Source organism: Cheilinus undulatus, linkage group 6 (assembly GCF_018320785.1).
Source record: "Cheilinus undulatus linkage group 6, ASM1832078v1, whole genome shotgun sequence".
NCBI classification, from domain to species: Eukaryota; Metazoa; Chordata; class Actinopteri; order Labriformes; family Labridae; genus Cheilinus; species Cheilinus undulatus.
Genome location: NC_054870.1, coordinates 52,272,732 through 52,293,864, shown reverse-complemented (window position 1 = coordinate 52,293,864; position 21,133 = coordinate 52,272,732). Strand labels below are relative to the sequence as shown.

The window sequence follows — 21,133 nt, the reverse complement described above, 5'->3', positions numbered from 1 at the left end:
ACATGTTGGATTTCAAAAATCTAACTAGAAAGAAAAGTTCCTGTAAAAATTCATGCCACAAGCTCTAAAACTGACAAAAAGATCACAAATAAAAAAAAAAAAAAACGTCGAGAAAAATGGACAAAAATGCCCGAGGAGGACGTAAGGGTTTAACTGGACTGGGCTGTAGGGGTTAGCATTGTTGCCTCATAGCAAGAAGGTTCCTGGTTTGCTTTCTGTGTGGAGTTTGCATGTTCTCCCCGTGCATGCGTTGGTTCTCCCCGGGTGCTCCAGCTTCCTCTCACCACCAAAAACATGCTCATTAGGTGAATTGGTGACTCTAAATTGGCCGTAGGTGGAGCGCAATCTTACTGGAACGCAATCTTACTGCTTGGACATGCAACCCAGATGATCAGTCTTTGTTGGGATTTCCAGTGTTTCTATCCAACGACTGTGGCTCAGATTGTTTTGGCACTGCTCTGCTGCATATTTATCTTTTAGCCTTCAATGCCAGCAGACACTTGACTCCAGCATACCTGCAGATGATGGCAGCAAAACAGAGAAAAGAAGCAGATTTAATGAACACAACCATGACCGGCTCTGGCAGCACAAACTGAATGAAAGCAAGCAAGTGTCCTATTATTGTGACAGGATCAAATTAGCTCTGAATTTTAAAACTTCACACCCTTAGCAGCCAGTTTTCACACCAGACTCCCACATTCTTCTTCTACTATTCAGAGAAACGCTCGTCTAATCTGTCTGAGAGCTCATTCTGAAACTGTTCACGGCTTTTTTTACAAGACAGTCCTTTCAGGAGCACAATATTTTTGTCTCACATGAGGAAAGCTGAGCCAGTAACCAGTAGTAAATAGAGTGAAACCCATCCAAAGATGAGATTTCACTACTGGAAACGTCAGTTTGGAGATGTAAGCAGCAGGCGGTGTTGGACGCTCCCTCATGCGTGATGGTTGCAGCTGCAGTCAGAGCACGAGATGTTTGCAGGGCAACGTCAGGTCAGCTCTGCTCTCAATTTATTATGTGGCTGCACATGTGAATAAAAGCTCCTTCTTTTATCAACGACAGGGCCCTAGACGACAGGAATTTTAAAGCCTTCTACTATTCTTCACTTAGTAATGGCCACATAAATAAAATAGGACCAACCATGCAGGGATTCTCCAGAGGGTGAGAGACTGTGAACTCAAGCATCAGAACATTTTTATCAAATATACAAAGTCTGAAGCAGACTGAGACGGTAAGAGCGATAACTTCCTGTTTCATGGCCTGATACTGAAATTCACCCACTCCAGGAAGACTGTAAAATAACAAATCATTCACCACTTCTCTTCATCTTTTTTACCTCCACCAAGGAGGTCATGTGATCAGCAGGGTTTGTTCGTTTGTTAGCAGCATAACTCAAAAAGTCACGGACGGATTTTGATGAAATTTTCAGGAAATGTCAGGAATGGCATAAGGAAGAACTGGTTAGATTTTGGGACTGATCTGGATCACCGTCTGGATTCAGGAATTTTTTAAAGGATTCTTGACTATTGCTTTTCTAGTTTGCCATGTTTTTACCACTTTATGATCCTTTTTGCCAACTGCAACTCATTTTTTGTCGTGTTTATCCCACTTTTTGACCCTTTTAGCCACCTGTAGCTCATAATTTGCCATGTTTTTACCACTTTTTTTTTTACCCTTTTTTGCCACCTGTAGCTCATTTTTGTCATGTTTTCACCACTTTTTGACCCTCTTTGCCACCTGTAGGTCATTATTTGTCATGTTTTCACCACTTTTTGACCCTCTTTGCCAACTGTAGGTCATTATTTGTCATGTTTTTACCACTTTTTGACTGTTTTTGCCACCTGTAAAAAGGTGGCAAAAATGACAAAAAGGGAGGGGAAACAGGACAAAAATGGGCAAAAAGGTGGCCAAAAGAAGAGGCAAAAATTTGGGAATAAAGGAAACAAGCGGTATTTAATGGCAAAAAAGTAGCTTATTTAGACAAAATGTGGCAAAAAATGGGAAAAACGTGGCAAAAAGAAGTTGCAAAAATGGGTAAAAAATAGGAGTAAAGGGGGTATTTAATGGCAAAAGGTAGCTTAAATGGGGAAAAAATGGCAAAAAATGTTGAAAAGGGGCAAAAATGTAGGAAAAGGGGAAACAAGTGGTATTTAATGGCAAAGGTAGCTTAAATTGGCAAAAAGTAGCAAAAAAATGGTGAAAAAGCTCAAAAATGGGTTAAAAGTGGAATAAATGGAGGAAAAAGTGGCAAAAAGAAGTTGCAAAATGGCAAAAGAAATAGGAAAAAGGGGGTGTGTAATGGCAAAAGATAGCTTAAATGGGTGACAAGTGGCAAAAAATGGTTAAAATGGCAAAAAAGTTTCCCTTTTGTTAAGGTTTTCTGGGTGAGTAATATTTAAAATGGAGACATAAAAGAGCCACAAATCATCACAAAAGAGCCACATGTTGCTCCAGAACCACAGGTTGAGTATCACTGACTTAGATCTATGCAGAATCCTCCCACTGAACTGTCAGCTCTATGAAATGAACTAAATATGACCATAGCACAATGTCAGGCCTCAAACTAGTGCAACTCCGGTCTTCCTCCAAATCTACCTGCATCTCCCAGTCCTTAACCCCCCTTTAGCTGGCCTGACTCATGCACTTCAAACTCTCTCTCCCTCACACATAAACTGAACAGCTGATTACATCCTGCCTTCACCTGTCGTCTTCTGATTCCTGCTGCTAGACTTAAAGAGCTCAGCGTGGATGCAGCTACAGCAGCAGTTTGATCAGGACTGGACATTTCTTTATGAAAGAAGAGCAAAGGACCACACTGAAGATTTTCTCCTGCCCCAAGTTTAAATCACCAGGTTTACTCCTCAGCAGTGGTGCATGCCTCCTACATCTGTGTGTTGTTGCTCTGATTGGCCCGTAATGAATGTGGCAGATCTTTGTTCAGTCACCCTCCAAGGGTGCATGAGCCTGCAAGAGTACATCCAGTGTTTGGTTTGCAGGACTTTGCTCTGCTCTCAAACATGGAAAAATTATATTTTGATTTCTCTTGTCCCTGAAGGCCACAGCATTCATACTTTCCTAACAAGGTGGATCTATGTTATCACTACTCATTTTCACCTCTTAGTCCTGCATACTGTCATAAAGGAAGCATCCAGACTGCTATTAAAAGTCAGAGCACTAATAATCCGTCAGCTTTTACCTTAATTATGATGGAGCCGCCCCCGGCTGCCCATGCAGGCCCCTCATGTTTCTGAAGCTGCCCTTCTAAAGTTAATCTGCGACTACAGCGCGGTTAGTGTTAGCTTAGTTCACCATAGGCTCAGAATAACTCGGACAAACACTGAGATTAGCACCTAATTCTGTCCTTTACAAGTGGATATAAATGCCCTCTGTGTGCAAACGAGTTAGCCGTCGCCAAAGAAGACACGCAGACAGCTTTAAGTTCTGACCTTTCTAAATTTAACACGCCGTTGTCAGTCCCAAACCTGGACTGGAATTAATCATCTGTTGTGTTTGTGCCCAGTTCACAGAGATTACCGACACTTAGAAAGGTTAAAATGTCACTGGCCAGAAGAATCAGAAACGGCTGCTTTTCAGAAGTTTATCAACTTTAAATGCCAAAAATTGAACCTGAAGTCACGTCATATTCCTAAACTGCCTTTCTAATGCTCCACTCGTGTTAATTCAGCAGCATGCGTCTTTAAAGCCTTGACTTGTTTGGACCTCACAGGCTAGTTTTCTCTGCACTCGGTTAGCTTACAGGCTAATCTTATCACCTTTGAGCCTTAATGCAATTAAACCTGATGCTGTCACTCATTCACTCCCATTCATCTGCAGGGTTTAGCCCTGCTCATTGCATAACAATGATTAGGTGCAGACTCTAACACACATAGTAGAATGTAATATTTTCAGTCTCGTCTGAGGAGTTCTTAAAAGTCATCGTCGTCTCAGGATTACTGAGCATGAAGTCAGGACCTGTGTCTGAAAACATTCTGGAGTTTACACAACATTTCTGTGATTGAGTTCTTTAAATCATGGAGAAAAAATGACAAATGACAATAATAATGGCTGGTAGCCTTTTAATGAAAAATACAGATTTAGATCCAGACTTTCCATGGATGCATCCATCTATCCATCAGTCCATACATCCTTCCATGCATTCATCAATCCATTCATGCATGCATCTATCCATGCATCCATCCATCCATTTATCCATCCATCCATCCATGCATCCATCCACCCATCCATCCATGCATCCATCCATCCATTTATCCATCCATCCATCCATGCATCCATCCATCCATTTATCCATCCATCCATGCATGCATCCATCCATTCATGCATCCATCCATCCTTCTATCCATCCATCCATTTATCCATCCATGCATTCACCCATCCAGTTATCCATCCATCCACCCATCCTGGAAGATTTATACAAAGATCTAACAGGTTTTATTGTTAGAATAGTTTTATATCTGACAGCACAGGCTGTATACAGAGGTGGTCTGGGATGCTTTCATCCAGTTTGGATTGGTTGTGTTTATGTATGTGCTAGCATGCTTTAAAGACCACCTTATCAACAGGAGTGATCTGTAGTATCCTGCTAGCATATAAAAAACACGACTATTACTGTCTGTCCAGCCTGATGGGAATTTTAGCTCCTTTTCAGCTCAACAAAAAGATCTGGTAACCTTGCAAAGCAGATGCATTCACCCGTTATCGTGTTTCTTTCTGGTGAATCCATCTTGCAAAGCTCCCATCTAAACAGATTGGGCCCTGTTAGAAAGTGACAGGACCAATCAGCGTCGAGGGGCTGTACTTTCAGGTGTGGCAGAGTCGGGACATAAGCAAACAGCAACAAGAGGCGGAAGAGATTAGTGTGGATGCTGCCAAAGCGTAAGGACAGTGAGAGCAGGTATCAGGTCAGGACTGAAGATGGATCGTTTATGGATGCGTGGACTAAAGCGCAGTCACTTGGTATCTGAATTACCAAAACGGATCATTAATGTAGGATTCAAACAGGGTAGAGTCTCTTCTGCAGGATTTATCAGTCTAAAATGTCTAAGTGCTGTATTTCTGTGAATATAAGCATTCGTTGATACAATCAGCAGTCATTAATAGAGTCATACCAACACTGAAATATCTCAAACTCTCCTTTGTTCCATAATTGATTTCTTACATTCCCGTGTTTCATGTTTGTATAGATGACAAGGTTATAGATGAATGGAAGGAAGCCTAATGGAGACTGACGGAGTGCTTTGGAGTATTTGGAGCCCGTTATCTTCAGAAACAGATCAAGGCCAGTTCCTTTGCTGCACAATAGTAACACTGAACAGCCTACCTCCACACCACAATGAAGGACCTTGCAGAAGTCGTGCTGATTAATCGAGTCCAAAGAAAGAAGGTTTTTTTAGAGGCTGTGCACACTGCTGATGAAAGGCTTGGAGAATATCTTTCATGTTGTAGCGCTCAGAGCCTTTAGATAGTATTTTTCACTCATTCACTCTCAGCACCCCTCCATGCATTGAGTGAACATCTCAGCATTAGCCGCTGAGGCGTGGTGGGAGTTTCACGGCTTGTTGGTTGGCTGCTTTATGTGTTAAAAGGGCAGAGCGCTGAATGACCCAACTCTATCTGTGTCCTGTACAGTGTGCGGCTGTGACCTCGCCCAGGGGGGCTTCTTCATGAAGAATGGAGAGTATCTGTGCACGCTGGACTACCAACGAATGCACGGCACCCGCTGCAACGGCTGTGGGGACTTTGTGGAGGGGGAAGTGGTCACCGCTTTGGGCAAGACGTACCACCCCGCCTGCTTCGTCTGCACCATCTGCAAGTAAGAAAAAAAAAACACATTATAGGGCAGTGATAAAGCACAGATCAGCCCAGAGAGACGTTACTACTGTAAATCAAAGGAATAAAGCTGGACTATCAGTGAAACAGCAGAGACACACCCATGAAATGAGGCCTGAAAGGGCTCTGGGTCAATAAGAATTCAATTTAAAGAGGACATGGACCCATCCCAGTCCTCCTGATTACATTGGTTTTAAAAAGATTTTTGACTGAATTTCATCCAGATGTACCCTCTGCTTCCCATCATATCAACTGATCCTGACTAGGAAATGCAACGCTGCAGATTTTTAGATCTGAAATTTAGTGATCAACTCATAGTCTCCAAATATTGGAGCATAATATGTGCAACGTGTGATATTTTGAGGCGATAAATAAGAGCTACTATGTTTGCAATCTTAATAAATTGTACTGAAGTACTAGTATTTTGTAGACAGATTTATATGTGCAACTTTTGAATCTAAAAACAAAAAAACAAAGATTAGCAGTAATAATGTTAAGTACTGTCCCATACTTTATCAGATCAGTCCTTAACCCTCTGACCCTCATCCACCTTCACTGGCTCCCTATCAAGTCCCGTATCAACTACAAAGTCCTCCTCCTCACATACAAATCTCTCCATGCTCTGGCTCCTCAGTACCTTTCTGATCCCCTCCATCCATACACACCATCCCGCAACCTTCGATCTTCAGACACTGGCCTACTTTCCACACCCAAAACCAAACTCCGAACCTATGGAGACAGAGCCTTCAGTGCTGCAGCCCCCACCCTCTGGAACACTCTTCCTGCAGACATCCGTAGCGCTCCATCTCTGGACATTTTCAAAAAACGTCTCAAGCACCACCTGTTCACCACAGCCTACAGTCTTCACTAAACCACCCCTAACACTCATCCTACCCCTCACACAGTTTGTCCATGTCTATGTGTTCCTGTAAATTGCCTTGGGTTTCTTGAAAGGCGCCAGACTGCCGCTCTGGTCTCACTGACTGCTATTAATTTTGTTTCATTTTGCTTTGTTTTATTTTTGTGTTGTTTCTTTGCCATGCATTGCATCCTGCAGCATCCTGTTGTGTTGCATCCATTATATGTTGTATCACTCAAAGTGTGTGAGAGTGAGCCTCCCCAAAGAGAAAATTATTCATTCGGTGGACCCCCACCCACATAAAGATTCAGATTTAAAAAACTTAACCATACTTTCAAACATTTATGTCTAATTTTAAATATTTTTTAACATTTTTATATCTTTGATATTTTGGTCTGCCAACGTTCTTTAACATCCGTCTTTACCAGGTAATCAGTTATTTGGTTTCAGTAATGAATTTATTGCCAATACTACCTGATTATTCTGCTCTGATAATCCTTAAAGCAGCGTTACTCAACCAAAGAGCCAAACTGTTGAAAAATACCTCTGCAAAAGCCACAATCTAAGAGGTGAAAAGTGGTAAAAACAGCTTGAAGTTGCAATAAAAATAAGTTAAAGATGGCAAAAATTGTCAAAGATCAGCAAAAATGGGTGAAAATGGGCAAAAATGAGGATAAAAAGTGAAAAAAGATGGGTGATAACAGACAAAAAAATGAGTAACAGGTGGCAAAAAATTGACCAAAAGTGCAAAAACAAGGCAAAAAACGGTTTAAGAATTAGTAAAAAGCAGTCAAGAGTGTCAACAATGGGCAAAAACAGTAAAGAAGTGGTATTTAATGACAGAAGGATGCTTAAATGAGCGAAAAGTGGCAAAAAATGTTGAAAAAGGGCAAAAATTTGAAAAAAGTGGCAAAAAGTAGAAAAGTGGTATTTAATGACCAAAGGTAGCTTAAATGGATGAAAAGTGTCAAAAAATGGTATTAAGGGGCAAAATGTTTTTCCTTTTTTAAGGTTTTCTAAAGGAATAATATTTAAAATTAAGATATAAAAGAGCCATGCATTATGGTGTAATGCATGGTTACGTGTATGATGTAATTTTATATAATTAGATTGTATGGAACAGTATCATATCCTGTCTTAATGTAGCCGGAGACGAGTTTGCCGATAATTTTTGATTTTTTAAAAACTCGATAGCTGGTGTCATCCCTATGCTCTTGTTAAAGATATAAATATATTTAGATTTGTATTGGAATCATACCAAAGTTTAAATGAAGGCATCATAACAACCATAATATTGTCCTGTATCATATTGCATCCGATTTCATCACCAGTGGACTGGTATTTTATGGTATCACACCGTCATTTTATGTCCTTTTTTTATTGCTTTTCATTGCATCATGTTGTTTCCTGCAGAACGTCTTCCTCTCATGTCGGTGTCCATCTTTGTTTACAGCAAACAGTAGCAAAGGGATTCTGCTGATAAACAAACAAAGTTAAAGTCCAGAGAGTTCTGGATCCCGGCCGACGGTGTACAGTACTCTGCCGTCTGTCACGTTTGAGTCATGAGTGTAAACGGCGTCCTCGGGCTCGCAGTGTTGACTCTCATCCTCATCATCAGGCCCAGCTAATAAACACTTGCCCACGGGCCGCCGCTCTGGTCTCACTGACTGATTGTTGTTGTCGCTCTGCTTTCAGACGGCCGTTCCCCGCCGGGGACAGAGTGACCTTTAACGGGAAGGACTGTCTGTGTCAGTACTGTGTTGAGCCCATGTCTCCAGGACCCAAGGATATCCTCGGATCCAGCAGTAAGTACAGTTAATGTCTGTGAGGGTGGGTTCGCTAAGGGATCCTGGACCTGGATCTGAGTTTACCTGACCTCACAGTCCTAATGAAAACACACTGTACTTTACTTTAGCACTGTACTCAAGTCTGCTTGAAGAGGTGGTCTCAGTCATGTGGACTCTGGCACGGTGTCAGCGTGAATGCAACCATGCCAGAGCATGGTACTCACACAGTCTTAAAGGCAATACTTAACATCTGACTCTTCAAAAACAGTCATATCTGTGCAGCACGGCCCGTTTCATCTGATCTCTCTGGCAGATTTGTAAGTAGGGAGATGAAAATGATAAAGAAAAGATAAAAGTAGCAGGATGGACTCCATTATCCACACAAAGCATTAATAAATGCCCTGTTCCCTCTTCTGACTCCTCTTGGGGGGGATTAACTATGCATACTGCCACCTACTGTGCAGACTGTGCACATACAGCTCCTTCAGAAAGTTTATGTTTCAGCCTGATACTACAGTCCAAAAAAATCATTTTTATTCTCATTAATCTACACTCAGTGCCCCATCATTACAAAGTAAAAACAGAATTTTAGAAATTTTTGCAAATTTGTGAAAAATAAAAAACTGAAATATCACACTGACAGAAGTACTCAGACTATTTTCTCAGTACTCAGCTGAAGCTCCTTTGCAGCAATCACAGCCTCTAGTCCACGGGTGTCAAACTCAAGGCACAGGGGCCAAATGCTGCCCATGGTGCAGTTTTACCCGGCCCACAAGATCATATCTGGATTAGAGTTGGCCAGCTGCTATGAGGTCTGCAGATTTCCGCCAGTAAAAAAAAAATTAAATTTAACCTTTAAGATAAAAAAGAAAAATCCTTGTTAAGTTATAAAAATCTGAAAAAGCAGAGAGTAGAAATAATTAGATAAAAAGTCAGGAATTAATTTGTTTTTTCATTTCATATTTTGATTTTGCATCCCAAGATTATGACCGAAACTTAGGATTTTGACATTTTATTTCATATTTTGACCTTTTAAATTCATAATTTTAATGTTTTTTTCTCATATTGTGACCTTTTAGAGTCACATTTTTTCCTTTTAAATCAAATCTTGACCTTTTAAACTCCTAACTTTGATTTTTAATCCCATGTTTTAATTTTTTAACTCCTGATTGAGAATTTTATCTCATATTTTGACCTTTTAGAGTCACAATTTTGAATTTTATCATCTAATTTGACTTTTTAAACTCTTGATTTTGTATTTTATTTCATATATTTTTCTTTTAAAAACCGTATTTGACTTTACATTTTGTATTTTGACCTTTAGGACTTATAAAGTTGACTTTTTATCTCAGATTTTGGGCCTTTAAAGTCATTTATCTATTTAGCATTTATTTGACATGGACACACAGTAACATTAATGCTGTGATATTTAATCATTTTAACTTTTCTTTTAGAAATCTTAAAATCATTTATCATCACTGTTTAATTTCCCCCAAAATTCATTGTCTGTGAAAACACGGTTGACAGTTTCCAGTTAAATTGGGACCCTGTTAGGCCCTCAGGTTAAACCGTAATTCAGATTTCAGCCCCTGCTGTGATTGAGGTTGACACCCCTGCTCTAGTCTCTTTGAATAAACTTGGATTGGGGACTTTCTTCTATTCTTCTTGACAAATCCTCCCAAGCTAATAATTATTTTGTGTATTTGAAAGTCTGGCCCTCAGAGTTTCTGTCAAGAATAAATCTGGCCCTTGTGCAGATATACTTGATGAGTCCTGCCATACAGTGTGAGAAAAGGTTGTGAACAGTTTATCTCACTCTTCAGAGCCTCAGTCATGTTCTCTTACAGTCGGAGGTCAGGGAGGCTCTGACTTTATCCGGAGTAGAAAAAGTGCCACGGCCACTACATCTGAGGATTATTTTGACAAATAATCAGGAGTGACAAGCCTCAAACTGGGCCAGGACCTCCATCAGCTGCAGGATGCAGCTTCATATTCAGCAGTGGTATCACTGACAGGAGAGAAAACAACTGTATGAGAAAAAAGAGAGAACAGCAGCAGCAGAGGATCCTTTCCTGCAGCTTTGTTACGCTTGAAAAGACTGAGTGAAGTGGAGGTATCATTCAGGGAGTTCCTCCACCTCAGTCTTCTCCAAACACAGCGGCGTTCAGCATTCCTTTATGAATAACACCAAGACGAGTTGAACTGAATAATGTATGGACATGTATTTCTCCTCTGCCAGAGCTGGGAATGTGCAGCCCACAAACCCCTCCTCTACCAACTCTCCTCTCTCTCCCCTCTCCTCTCTCTCCCCTCTCCTCTCTCTCCCCGTGGTCTCTCAGTTGGTGTTTGAAGAGCTTTTAGACAAGGTCACCTATAAATAAGGCATGCTGATTCTCCTCACGTCATCATGGCAGCCTCATTATGCCTTACGTAGTTACCGTCCCCCGTGGTTGCAGAGGGCTCTGTGTTACTTTCATCCTCCATTCATTAAAGACGAGATGACAGGATGATTGTTCTTTTAGAAATCAACCTTTCACACTTTAAGAGCCTCGGGATCCCACTTTGATGTGGAAGGAGCTTTTAGAACCACGGTAAGGGAGACGTGGATGATAGAAAGAGGCAGCTGTCAGAGCATGCTCAGTTACCCTCTACCACCACCTAGTGGCCTGGACTGGAACTAAGGAGACGACTCACTCTGCAGGAACTCATTCAGCTCCCGGTGGTGCTGATGCAACCGCAGGGTTGGGAAATACGTCAAGTTTTTATGAAATATCCATATGCACTACGTGGACAAAAATATTTGGCCACACCTGTTAACTATTTGACTTCCTGTTTCAATCTGAGCTGTTACTGCAGGTGTAAATCACCACCTATCAATGCAGTCTCAAACATTTGTGCTCCCTCTATAAGCCACCTTTCACCTCCACCCCAGCTCCTCCTTCATGCGATACCTCAGCCTGTGACCCCCAAAATAAATGTGCTAGGGCAAAGGACCCCCTCTGCACCCAAAGGTGGTTGAACAGCGATGAACATTCAAGAATAGTCATGTGCAGACAAGACTGTACATGAGGAGGGATACAGGGGAAGGTTTCTGGGACCCAGCCAAAATGGCGGCCCATGGTGGTCAGCAAAACCATGCTCCATTGTAAGGTTAAGCTGTGAAAACCACATTTTATATTTGCCCTGAATAATAACCACTCTTATCAATGAAACAAATATCTTTATTTATTCATTTGTGTGGTAAATAGCATTCTTTAAATAAAAAATAACTTTGTGCAGAGAACACACTACCATGATTTGGAACCAGATTCAGGCAAGAGAATAAATGCTTGGACTAAAAGTAAAGACTAAAATGTGAGGACTTTTTATGGACTAAAACTAGACTAAAACTAAAAATAATTGCCAAAATGAACACTGATGCTTTCCACATGCGTTTGTGGAGGGCCAAATATAGATAATGGCAATACGAGCAGATTAACAACTGCTAATAAAGAGAAAACTCAATTTGCCCTGAAACCTGCATTTATTCACTCATGTGTGTCTCGCTGCATGAACCTAATCTTTATGTTTTTTAACTCCTTCCTCTCTCCTCTCTGCAGACTGTGCAGGATGTGGTCGGGACATTAAGAACGGACAGGCTCTGCTGGCGTTGGACAGACAGTGGCACCTGGGCTGTTTTAAGTGTAAGGCCTGCAGCAAAGTGCTGACTGGGGAGTACATCAGCAAGTAAGCAGCTCATATCTGCACCAACGACAGGATTTATGGTTAAATGTAGCCCTAACTCATGATATGACACTTCACTGATGTTTAACTATCCCCTCTGTTCTCAGGGATGGCGCCCCCTACTGTGAGAAGGACTACCAGATCCATTTTGGGGTTCAGTGTGAAGCGTGCCACCAGTTCATCACAGGGAAGGTTCTAGAGGTGAGACAGGCTCATGAATACACCTGTGATTGGCTGTCGTTTAGAGTCACATGTCTGTCCGTGCAGCCAGGATGTAGAATTCATGAACTGTTTCTGTAAACAAACATTTCAGTTTTTCCTGCTCTCCTAATCTGGATTAGACATCAGGATTATATCACAGCAGTTACAGATACAATAAGCAGAATTTACACACTGACATATATATTAATGTAAAAGAGAGCATTCCCATGTTATGTTTTTGTAATTTAGGTCTTACAGTATCTCGAATATTTCCAAAAGTTTTTTTCAAAGACAGCCTCCTTCTCAATCCTTCTTCCAGTTTTGAATTAAGGGCTCTGTTCAGTTAAAAGCTGCCATGTTAAAGTGCTTTTACTAGAGAGAAACCGACATATTAGCTACGTTCACACTGCACTTAAAAGTGACCTGAATCTGATTTTTTTCTGACAGTGTGAACAGCGCAAGTCACATTGAATCTGACCTTTTCGAGTCAGATTCAGGTCACTTTTGTATGTGGTTCTTATGGTGCGTTCGATTGTACTCGGAAAGATCTTTCTGATCCGACTTTCGAGGTAAATGCTTTTCATCGCGTAAGCTTGAAAAACATGGCCGGCTGCAGTAAGCTGATGTTTGATTGGATGTTTTTCGAGGATCAAAAATTTCTGCAGGTGAAATATATTAGCTACTTGAGGGAGAGAGAGAAAGAGAAACGTCATATGCTGTAAGTATGACTTGAACGCAACAGCGAGGGGAATCCTGCATGCGTCATTGACCTTATAAGGGCATCAAAGCGAGCTCTGCAGAGGCCTGCACTGTAGTAACACAAATGCTAAATTAGACGACACATAAAAGTAAAAGTTGAGGAGAAAGTGACTCTGTTTACCTCTCACGGTGTGCAATGCCAGTTTGCTATCACGTCATTGCGACCGACTCGGGCTGCTTGGATCCTACCTGAAATCCCGGTTTTGAGTCCCGAGCTCAAGGACCGACTGCACTTTTCCAATTCGGAGGTCGGATTTAGTTCCGAGTACAATTGAACGCAGCATAAATCAGATACATATCTGATCTTTTTGAAGTTGACTGCAGTGTGAACAGGCAAACAAAACAATCAGTTCTAGCCTTTGTTTTCATTCATTGATTTCTCACAATGAAGGAGAAATGCAGTGAAAAAGGCACTTCCAGATTCACGCTGGAAGTGCCATCAGGGAACATGTGCATCCTTGCATCCTAAAGAATGTATGCCATTCTGTAGTGGTGTCCGAATTCACTATATAGTGCACTCATTCTTTCCCACAATGCATTTTGAAAAATAGTGAACAACCAATGTGCACTAGCCCAGCAATATTAACCATCATGCATAGCGGTTGCTGCTCTTAAATATGCAACGAATGAGAGGAGCACAGGAACACTAAAAACTTTATTTACTTTACTTTTTAGTTTGTTGGTTTTAACCAAATGTTCAGGATTGAAACCAGAGTAACTCTGAGGATTTCGAGTCATGAGACCATCATCTTTATGCAAAAATTAAGTTACATTACACACAAAAATGAAGATTATTTTACCACTAAAGACACAAGCCTTTCTTTTATCCATTAGTATTTTTATTTCTTTGGGAAAATACATCACATTTAGGATCAGTTTTCAATTATTTTCTACCAGGCGCTGTTATGGAAATCTACGAGCCGTTGCTGCCAAACGTTTTAATTGTGAGACGGTGATGACGTCATCGCTTGCGGCAGAAGTAGTGTCCAAAATCATTTTAGTGTTTTGCAGTTGAGTCCACTATATAGTCCATTATATGCTGCTCACTATAGAGTGGATAGGGAGTAGGGAATGAGTGAGCGGTTTTGGACACAGCCAATGAGTCAGCACAGAGTGCTGCAGCCCAGGGGTCTGTTCAGATTGTCCTTTTTGCTTAGGAAGGTTCCTAACCGAGTGAAACGACCCGGAAGCATTTTAGTGTCGGCCATGATAAAGGCCGTTCAAATTCTCCAACTGAAAAGGAAAGGAGCTTGATTCCTTCCTTCCTTTATTATCTCCTTTAGCCTAGGAAACACTGGACCATCCTTTACCAAAGGAGAGATGAAAAGACGACCCACAATTCTTTGCCTAAACTTAATTTAAACTGACACACCTGTTGACCGCTCATCAGAACAAGTGAACAATGACTGTAGCTTTACTAGCTCCGATTTAAACCGTAAAATTCAGTCAAACGTATAATCCATGTGATAAACAGAGGAATATTACAGTCATGAAAACTGTATCAGTCCAGTTATGATAACTATTTCATTTCTTATTTCCATTTTATTCAAATAGTAAACTGATCAGTTTTTTAAACTGCATTTGTTTTGCTATTTTGATTTGATTTGATAATACTTCATTGTCAGATGCAAGATCTGAAATAGTAAAGTAAATGTGATTAACGTTTGTAAATCTCAACCAATTAAAGTGATGAAGTCGGCATGTTGCCATGTTGTTGTTATTATATCTATCATCAGAATTATGCAGGGAAGACGCGTTTTATAGAACTTTTCACATGACGAGCTGAAAGAAAGACAGAACCAGAGAAGACTAACATTAACAGGGATGAGAGAATTAAAGAAAATGGATAGGTAGGGAATAAAACAAAAGTATTTAATAGCGTTGTGAAATAAAAGGACTTGAATATTATTTATCCAGATGTACTGACTTAGCAGAAAGTTCAGATTAAGAGAAAAGTTTCTGCTGTTCTGGATGTTTACAGTCACAGTTCCTCTTCCTGAAGAGACTTTAGGATATGAAAATCTTAATGAGCTCATATTTATCACTGACGTTTTAGCGTTTCATTAGCAGCACATAACAACACGGAGAACGCACCGGAGGTAGGCCTAGATGTGAATTTTGTAGTCCATCAATGTTGAATTGTAGTTTTTATACAAAAAACACACGTCACGTCTGTAACACCCGCCTAGGGGAAGTGCAGTCGGATTCCTTAATCACCACAGTTCTCCTTTCCTATCCTCTTACTCCCACCTTTCCTTGACCCTGTGACGTTTTTTGTCGGGGTCAAGGAAAAGTGGATAGGAAAGGACTTGGGAGGTAATTTTTTGGACTTTTTGAACGGACCCCAGGTGTCTATATCAGCTTGCCACACCTGGCCCTCATCATGGCCAATCAGCTCACACACACCTGGCATAGCACTGATTGATTCACACTGTGACTGATCAGTTTAAAATCTTGCAGCAGTTATCACAGTAAAAAAGACAAAAGGTCTCATCATCTCATACTAAAATGAGAAGCTCTTTGACATTGTATTTGTTCATTCATCTCATTTCATATCATAAATAAATATTCAAAATCTCCACTGTGCATTACATTTTTACATGTAGGTGTAAAGTCTAAAATAATTCAGTTAAAATTATGATATTTAAATATTTACTGCCCATATCTAAGCTAGAAGCTCACTGCATTTACTCTGAATAATTCTGTATTTTCTAATATGCATATATACAGTATCTAATAAAGAAAAGATGTAGTGTCACTTTTTCCCTGATATTTTTCAGTCCTACAAGGCACCAGTTTTGGATTTCTCCTGTAAAGCAACAGTAGATGTTCATTTCTTCAGCTTTATCATTAAAATAACAGCTACTGCATGTTTCAAACATATCAAAAAGCAACAAAGCCTCAGAAGTTATTAAAACTTATGGGATTTAAAAAAACAATCAAAAGAGTCTGGCATCTTTTGCAGCAGCTTTTAGTTAAAAATATAACTCAAGCTTTAAAGCTTTGGTGCGTTTTGATACCATAACAGAGATGATATCATTTTAAAGGTGCAGCATTCTGCCAGTCTTAGCCTGTGACGTCTCATCTCTGCCTCTCATAAATCACTGACGGCATGTTTCTCTGGATGCAGAGGTAAATGTAGTTTGATAATCTCTTGTGTAATCTCTCCAGCATTGAGCCAAGCAGACTCCTGACATGACTGCAGTTAATGAAAAGATTAATTTGAGCAGATTTTTGGTTCATGTCAGTAAATAAACATGCTAGCACATGCAGATGCACACATTAGATAAATATAACCTCTTAAATGATTGGATAATAAGAAGTGGTCACTGTTTTATCACTAATGTAATCATGAGTGTAATCGGAGCTGGTTTTCTATACCAGCCCCGCTCCTTTAGTTGGTCTCATACTCGCCTGTCCGTCCTGCAGACGGTGATCCAGTCAGACCAGAGTTATGTGTCGTTTAGTGGTATGAAAATGTCACAGCGAGCCAGCCAGGCTTACAGTAATCCAGCACTAAGGCAGATCTTTGTGACAATGGCGGAAAGGCTTCAGTGTTTCTGAGCTGCAGCCAACAGATCAGACTGTCTGATCACCGACCCAAGAACAGAGACGGTAAAAATAATGGAGCACGCCGCCGTTAGTGAGGCTGCCTTTGAAGCCGGGAGTTTAGGATTTTAGCCTTCAGATGCTAGTTTTCTTTAGGATACAGTGACCATATTTGGTTATTTTTATTTTCATTATCTATACTATCAAAAACTACTGTGACTAATTTCAGGACATAAGGATATTTTCAACTCATTTTAGAAATTATAATCCGGATGGAGCGGAGCGGATGGATTGTCTAGATTCCATGTCTGACATCAAGCGTATTCATGCTGCAAAGTTTCAAGCTGATATGTCTGCTACTGGTCTAAGAGAGACCAGACTAATCAGTGTTATTTGAGGAGAAAGAGGCTGTATCTATAGGTGTGGTTTAGTTAAAGCGACTGTAAGCCTGTAAGCAATGGCGACAGTGAAGAGATTAGCTTGGATGCAACTATAGTGGCAGTTTGAGAGGTGGGTGGATCAGGGGAGGAGCCAGGGAAGCACTTGGAGATGATGTCATCCTTAAAAATCTATAAAGTATTCCGTCCTTTACCTTTGAAGTTTAAGTCTATCCTTAAAAATCTACAAAACATTCTGTCCTTTGTCTTGGAGATGATGTCACCCTCAAAAGCCCATAAAACATTCTGTCCTATTCCTTTGAAGATGATGTCATCCTTTTAAATCTATAAAACATTCCGCCCTCCACCTTTAAAGATGATGTCATCCTTCAAAATCTATAAAACATTCCGTCCTCTGCCTATGAAGTTTAAGTCAGTCTTTTAAAGTTTATAAAACATTCCATCCTTTGTCTTTGAAGATAATGTCATCCTTTTAAATCTATAAAACATTCCGTCCTATACATTTGAAGATGATGTTGCCCTTTTAAATCCATCAACATCCCATCCTCCACCTTTATAGATGATGCCATTCTTCAGAATCTTTAAAACATTCTGTCCTCTATCTTTGAAGTTTTAGTCAATATTTTACAGTCTGAAGAACATTCTGCCCCTTGTCTTTGAAGATGATGTCATCCTTAAAAGTCCATGAAACATTCTGTCCTATACAGTTGAACATGATTTCATCCTTTTAAATTTATAAAACATTCCGTCCTCTACCTTTGAAGATGATGTTGTCTTTTAAAATCTACAAAACATCTGTCCTTTACCTTTGAAGTTTAAGTTAATCTTTTAAATCTATAAAACATTCTGTACCTTTGAAGATGATGTCGGCCTTTACAGCTTATCGTTGCCTTTTGTATGCAGGCCGGTCCGGGTCTGCCCTCTTTTACTGCGAAGCCATGCTGTTGTAACTCCTGTAGAATATGGCTTTTATTAAAATGAACCCCCGATCATTCTCTGTCCATAGAGACATGGAGTAAACTGACCATAACAGATTTATAGTTGCTTTTCTGAATCAAGCAGAAGCAGTAAAAGATTCTATTAACACCCAACATTAAAGACACCCAAAATTGACTACCCAGCCTTTGAATACAAAGTGAAAAGCTGATTAAAGGTTCTGTTACTGTTGACAAATGTAGAGTATTTAATTGCATGCTACACATGCAGCTTTAGTACCTTCATCACTCTTGATATTCAGTAAAGGAAAGTATACAGTGATGCCTCTGCTATAGTCACCCTTTTACATCAATAAAATGCAAATATTGTTCAGTATCTCCATATCTGAGTGGCTTTGGCAGCTGAAATGTAACTGAGGGCCATTATACTGCAGACAGAACTTCATTTGGGTATTTATCAGCCTCGGTCAAAGACATTTGAGCTTTATAATAGTGCACTCTGCATACAAAGTGCCACATTAATGCTGGGGGGAATTCAGGAGCTGCAGATGTCAGATATTTTTCTTAGATGGCTTTGTGTGGCTTAAAATACTCTCTAAGGACAGTCTGATTGTGAAGGGTGGTTTCATTTTTTAGGTTTGTGCAAAAAAACTTTGCTATTTTCCAGAATATTTCTAAGGTCTTCCTGAAGGAGCAGACCTGTTTCAGGGCAGAGTTTTCTCCCACAGCTGCACAGTTTCATCAGCAGTCCTGTTTACAGTAAAGTGAGAGTGGTTAGCAGCAGACAAGGTCTGATGAAACCAGCGTTTGTTCATCAGTTCAGGGAAATAAAAGTGTCTAAGAGCAGGCAGAGCACCGGGCTTGTTTCCTGGAAGTCACAGCGCTGCTTCACTCGCCTTCCTGCGAGCGTCATTCATCTTCATTTTCCTGTGATGTCAGCTCCCTTTTGTGCGCTCTGTGTTTTCCAGGCTGGAGATAAGCACTACCACCCGAGCTGTGCACGATGCAGCCGCTGCAATCAGATGTTCACAGAAGGAGAAGAGATGTACCTGCAAGGTGAGTCGGCCCACTTTTTTCCCCAATTTGTCATGAAAATGTAAGGTTTATCTGGGTTAAAAGAGAGTATCGAAGATATATTCAGAAAAATAAAGATACACCTCTCTAAACTATCCCTATACTTCTTAGTTTTAGTGCAAAAGTTCTCCCCTTGTGAGAAATAACTAGAGCAGTCAGTCGTTAGTACTTTGACTAGAACAGAAACTGTGGTGCTTTTAAATTCTGTTCATTATTTTTTGTTATGCAAAAACACAGTAGATCATTAGAAAAGTTTCCAGTGAAACCTCTTGCACAAGTGCTTAAAGAGTAGTTTGACATATGTTGCACTATAAACACCCTTTCCAAAAAAGCTGGGACACTATGATATGAACAAAAACATGCTACAGGGATTTTCTAATCCTTTTAAACCCATTTCCAACTGAATACAACAAAAGACGGGACATTTAATGTTCATACTCTTAGATTTTGTTGTTTTATGGAAGCATGCATGCATTGTTAAGTTGATACCTGCAACCTGTTCCAGAAAAGTTGGAACAGGAGCTGGAACATGTTTAGCACCATATTACATCACTTTTACTCTAACAACACTCTGTAGGCAGCTGTAGAAACTCACTGTTGAAGGATTGAGAGTGGAATTCTTTCCCATTCTTGCTTGAAGAACATCTGAAGTTGTATTGCTTTATTTTGTGCTTCATAATGTGCCATAAAATTTCAATGGGAGCTATGTGCTGACCCTTTCTTTTTCACTGTGAAGCCATGCTGTTGTAACTCGTGCAGAAAGTGTTTTGGCGCTGCCTCAATGAAATGAGCGGTCATGTCCCTGGTGGATACATGGTTTTCAACTGGTCTAGCCTCAAGGCCCACCACCACCACCTCTTGACTGAGTAATTGTGACCCAAATTTAAGACTTTCATTTGAATTTACCACCAGTATTGAAGTTTGTATCATATATGGAACAAAACATGGGCTAACAAAGAGAAAGGTATGTGCCTTTAAAAAAACATGCACACATGCATCCTATTTTTTTCTGTTCCCCATGGTAAGATGTGTATTTTTGGATTTTCTTCTTGATGTCTTGAAAAATTAACCCCAAAATGACCCAAATATCCTGCTTATCACTGAAAAAAGAGTAAAATTAAATGTCTGGATGTATATCTGTTTGGACATTCTTTACATCATGGACTTCTCGACACAGTTTTTTCCAGGCCTTCCCTAAAAACAGCTCCCCGACCCACTTTTGGCCACTGGTCCGGATGGAAGCATGTGTTGCACCCCACAGTATGAATGCAGCCTCCACAGATGTGCGAGTGACCCATGCCATAGACACTAACACACCCCCACACCATCACAGACGCTGGCTCTTGGACTTTGATAAAATCTGGGTAGCCTCACATTTTTCACCCACTGGGGGTAGTGAAAGTGACAACCACTTTTCTCTGCTCTCCCCACACATGGACTGGGTCATTTTCTTGGCCTTAGTGTACTGGCTGAGGACTGGGATAAACACCCAAATTTATTATATATTTATTTATTTATCATCTCTGACATTTCCTGCTTCCTGTTGTTTGTAAAGGTATGTCTAGTCTTGTAGACCACAAAAATCAGAATTGCCCTTTTGGATGAATGAAGTTGTCTGATTCTGAGTCTGTTATCCACACACTCTTTCACAGAGTGGTGAACCTCACTCCATCATTAGTGGGGATGCTGAGTAAGCATCCACACTATTGATATTTGCATCGGCCATTTTGATTCTTCTTCTTCTTCTTCTGTGTCCGCTATCTCCTCCTTCACACTTTGTTGTATCAGCACCGTTTAAACATTAAAAAAAAAAAAAAAACACTTTTTTCGTCATTGGACTGCTATGACTTTTCTCATTTCTAACTTTTATCATTTATAAAATATTTAACTTTAACAATGATAAACAGATGGCAAAATTTCACAAATCTGCACTATCTTCAACTCATTCCTCTGACACTTCTTGGGCTATTTTCACTATTCTACCATCATACTCTTCAGCTT

General features: G+C 40.3%; 1 protein-coding gene across 9 annotated transcripts in view; it reads left to right on the top strand.

The window, feature by feature from the left end:
• LOC121510981 (actin-binding LIM protein 1-like) overlaps positions 1-21,133 on the top strand; it is a 141,485-nt gene that overhangs the window by 76,377 nt on the left and 43,975 nt on the right. For all 9 annotated transcript variants that reach the window (XM_041789420.1, XM_041789428.1, XM_041789424.1 and 6 more), the window contains exons 3-7: positions 5,647-5,830; positions 8,402-8,511; positions 12,093-12,219; positions 12,324-12,417; positions 19,027-19,114. In XM_041789420.1, coding sequence (XP_041645354.1) covers positions 5,647-5,830; positions 8,402-8,511; positions 12,093-12,219; positions 12,324-12,417; positions 19,027-19,114 — 603 coding nt within the window. The remainder of the gene's footprint in view (positions 1-5,646; positions 5,831-8,401; positions 8,512-12,092; positions 12,220-12,323; positions 12,418-19,026; positions 19,115-21,133) is intronic.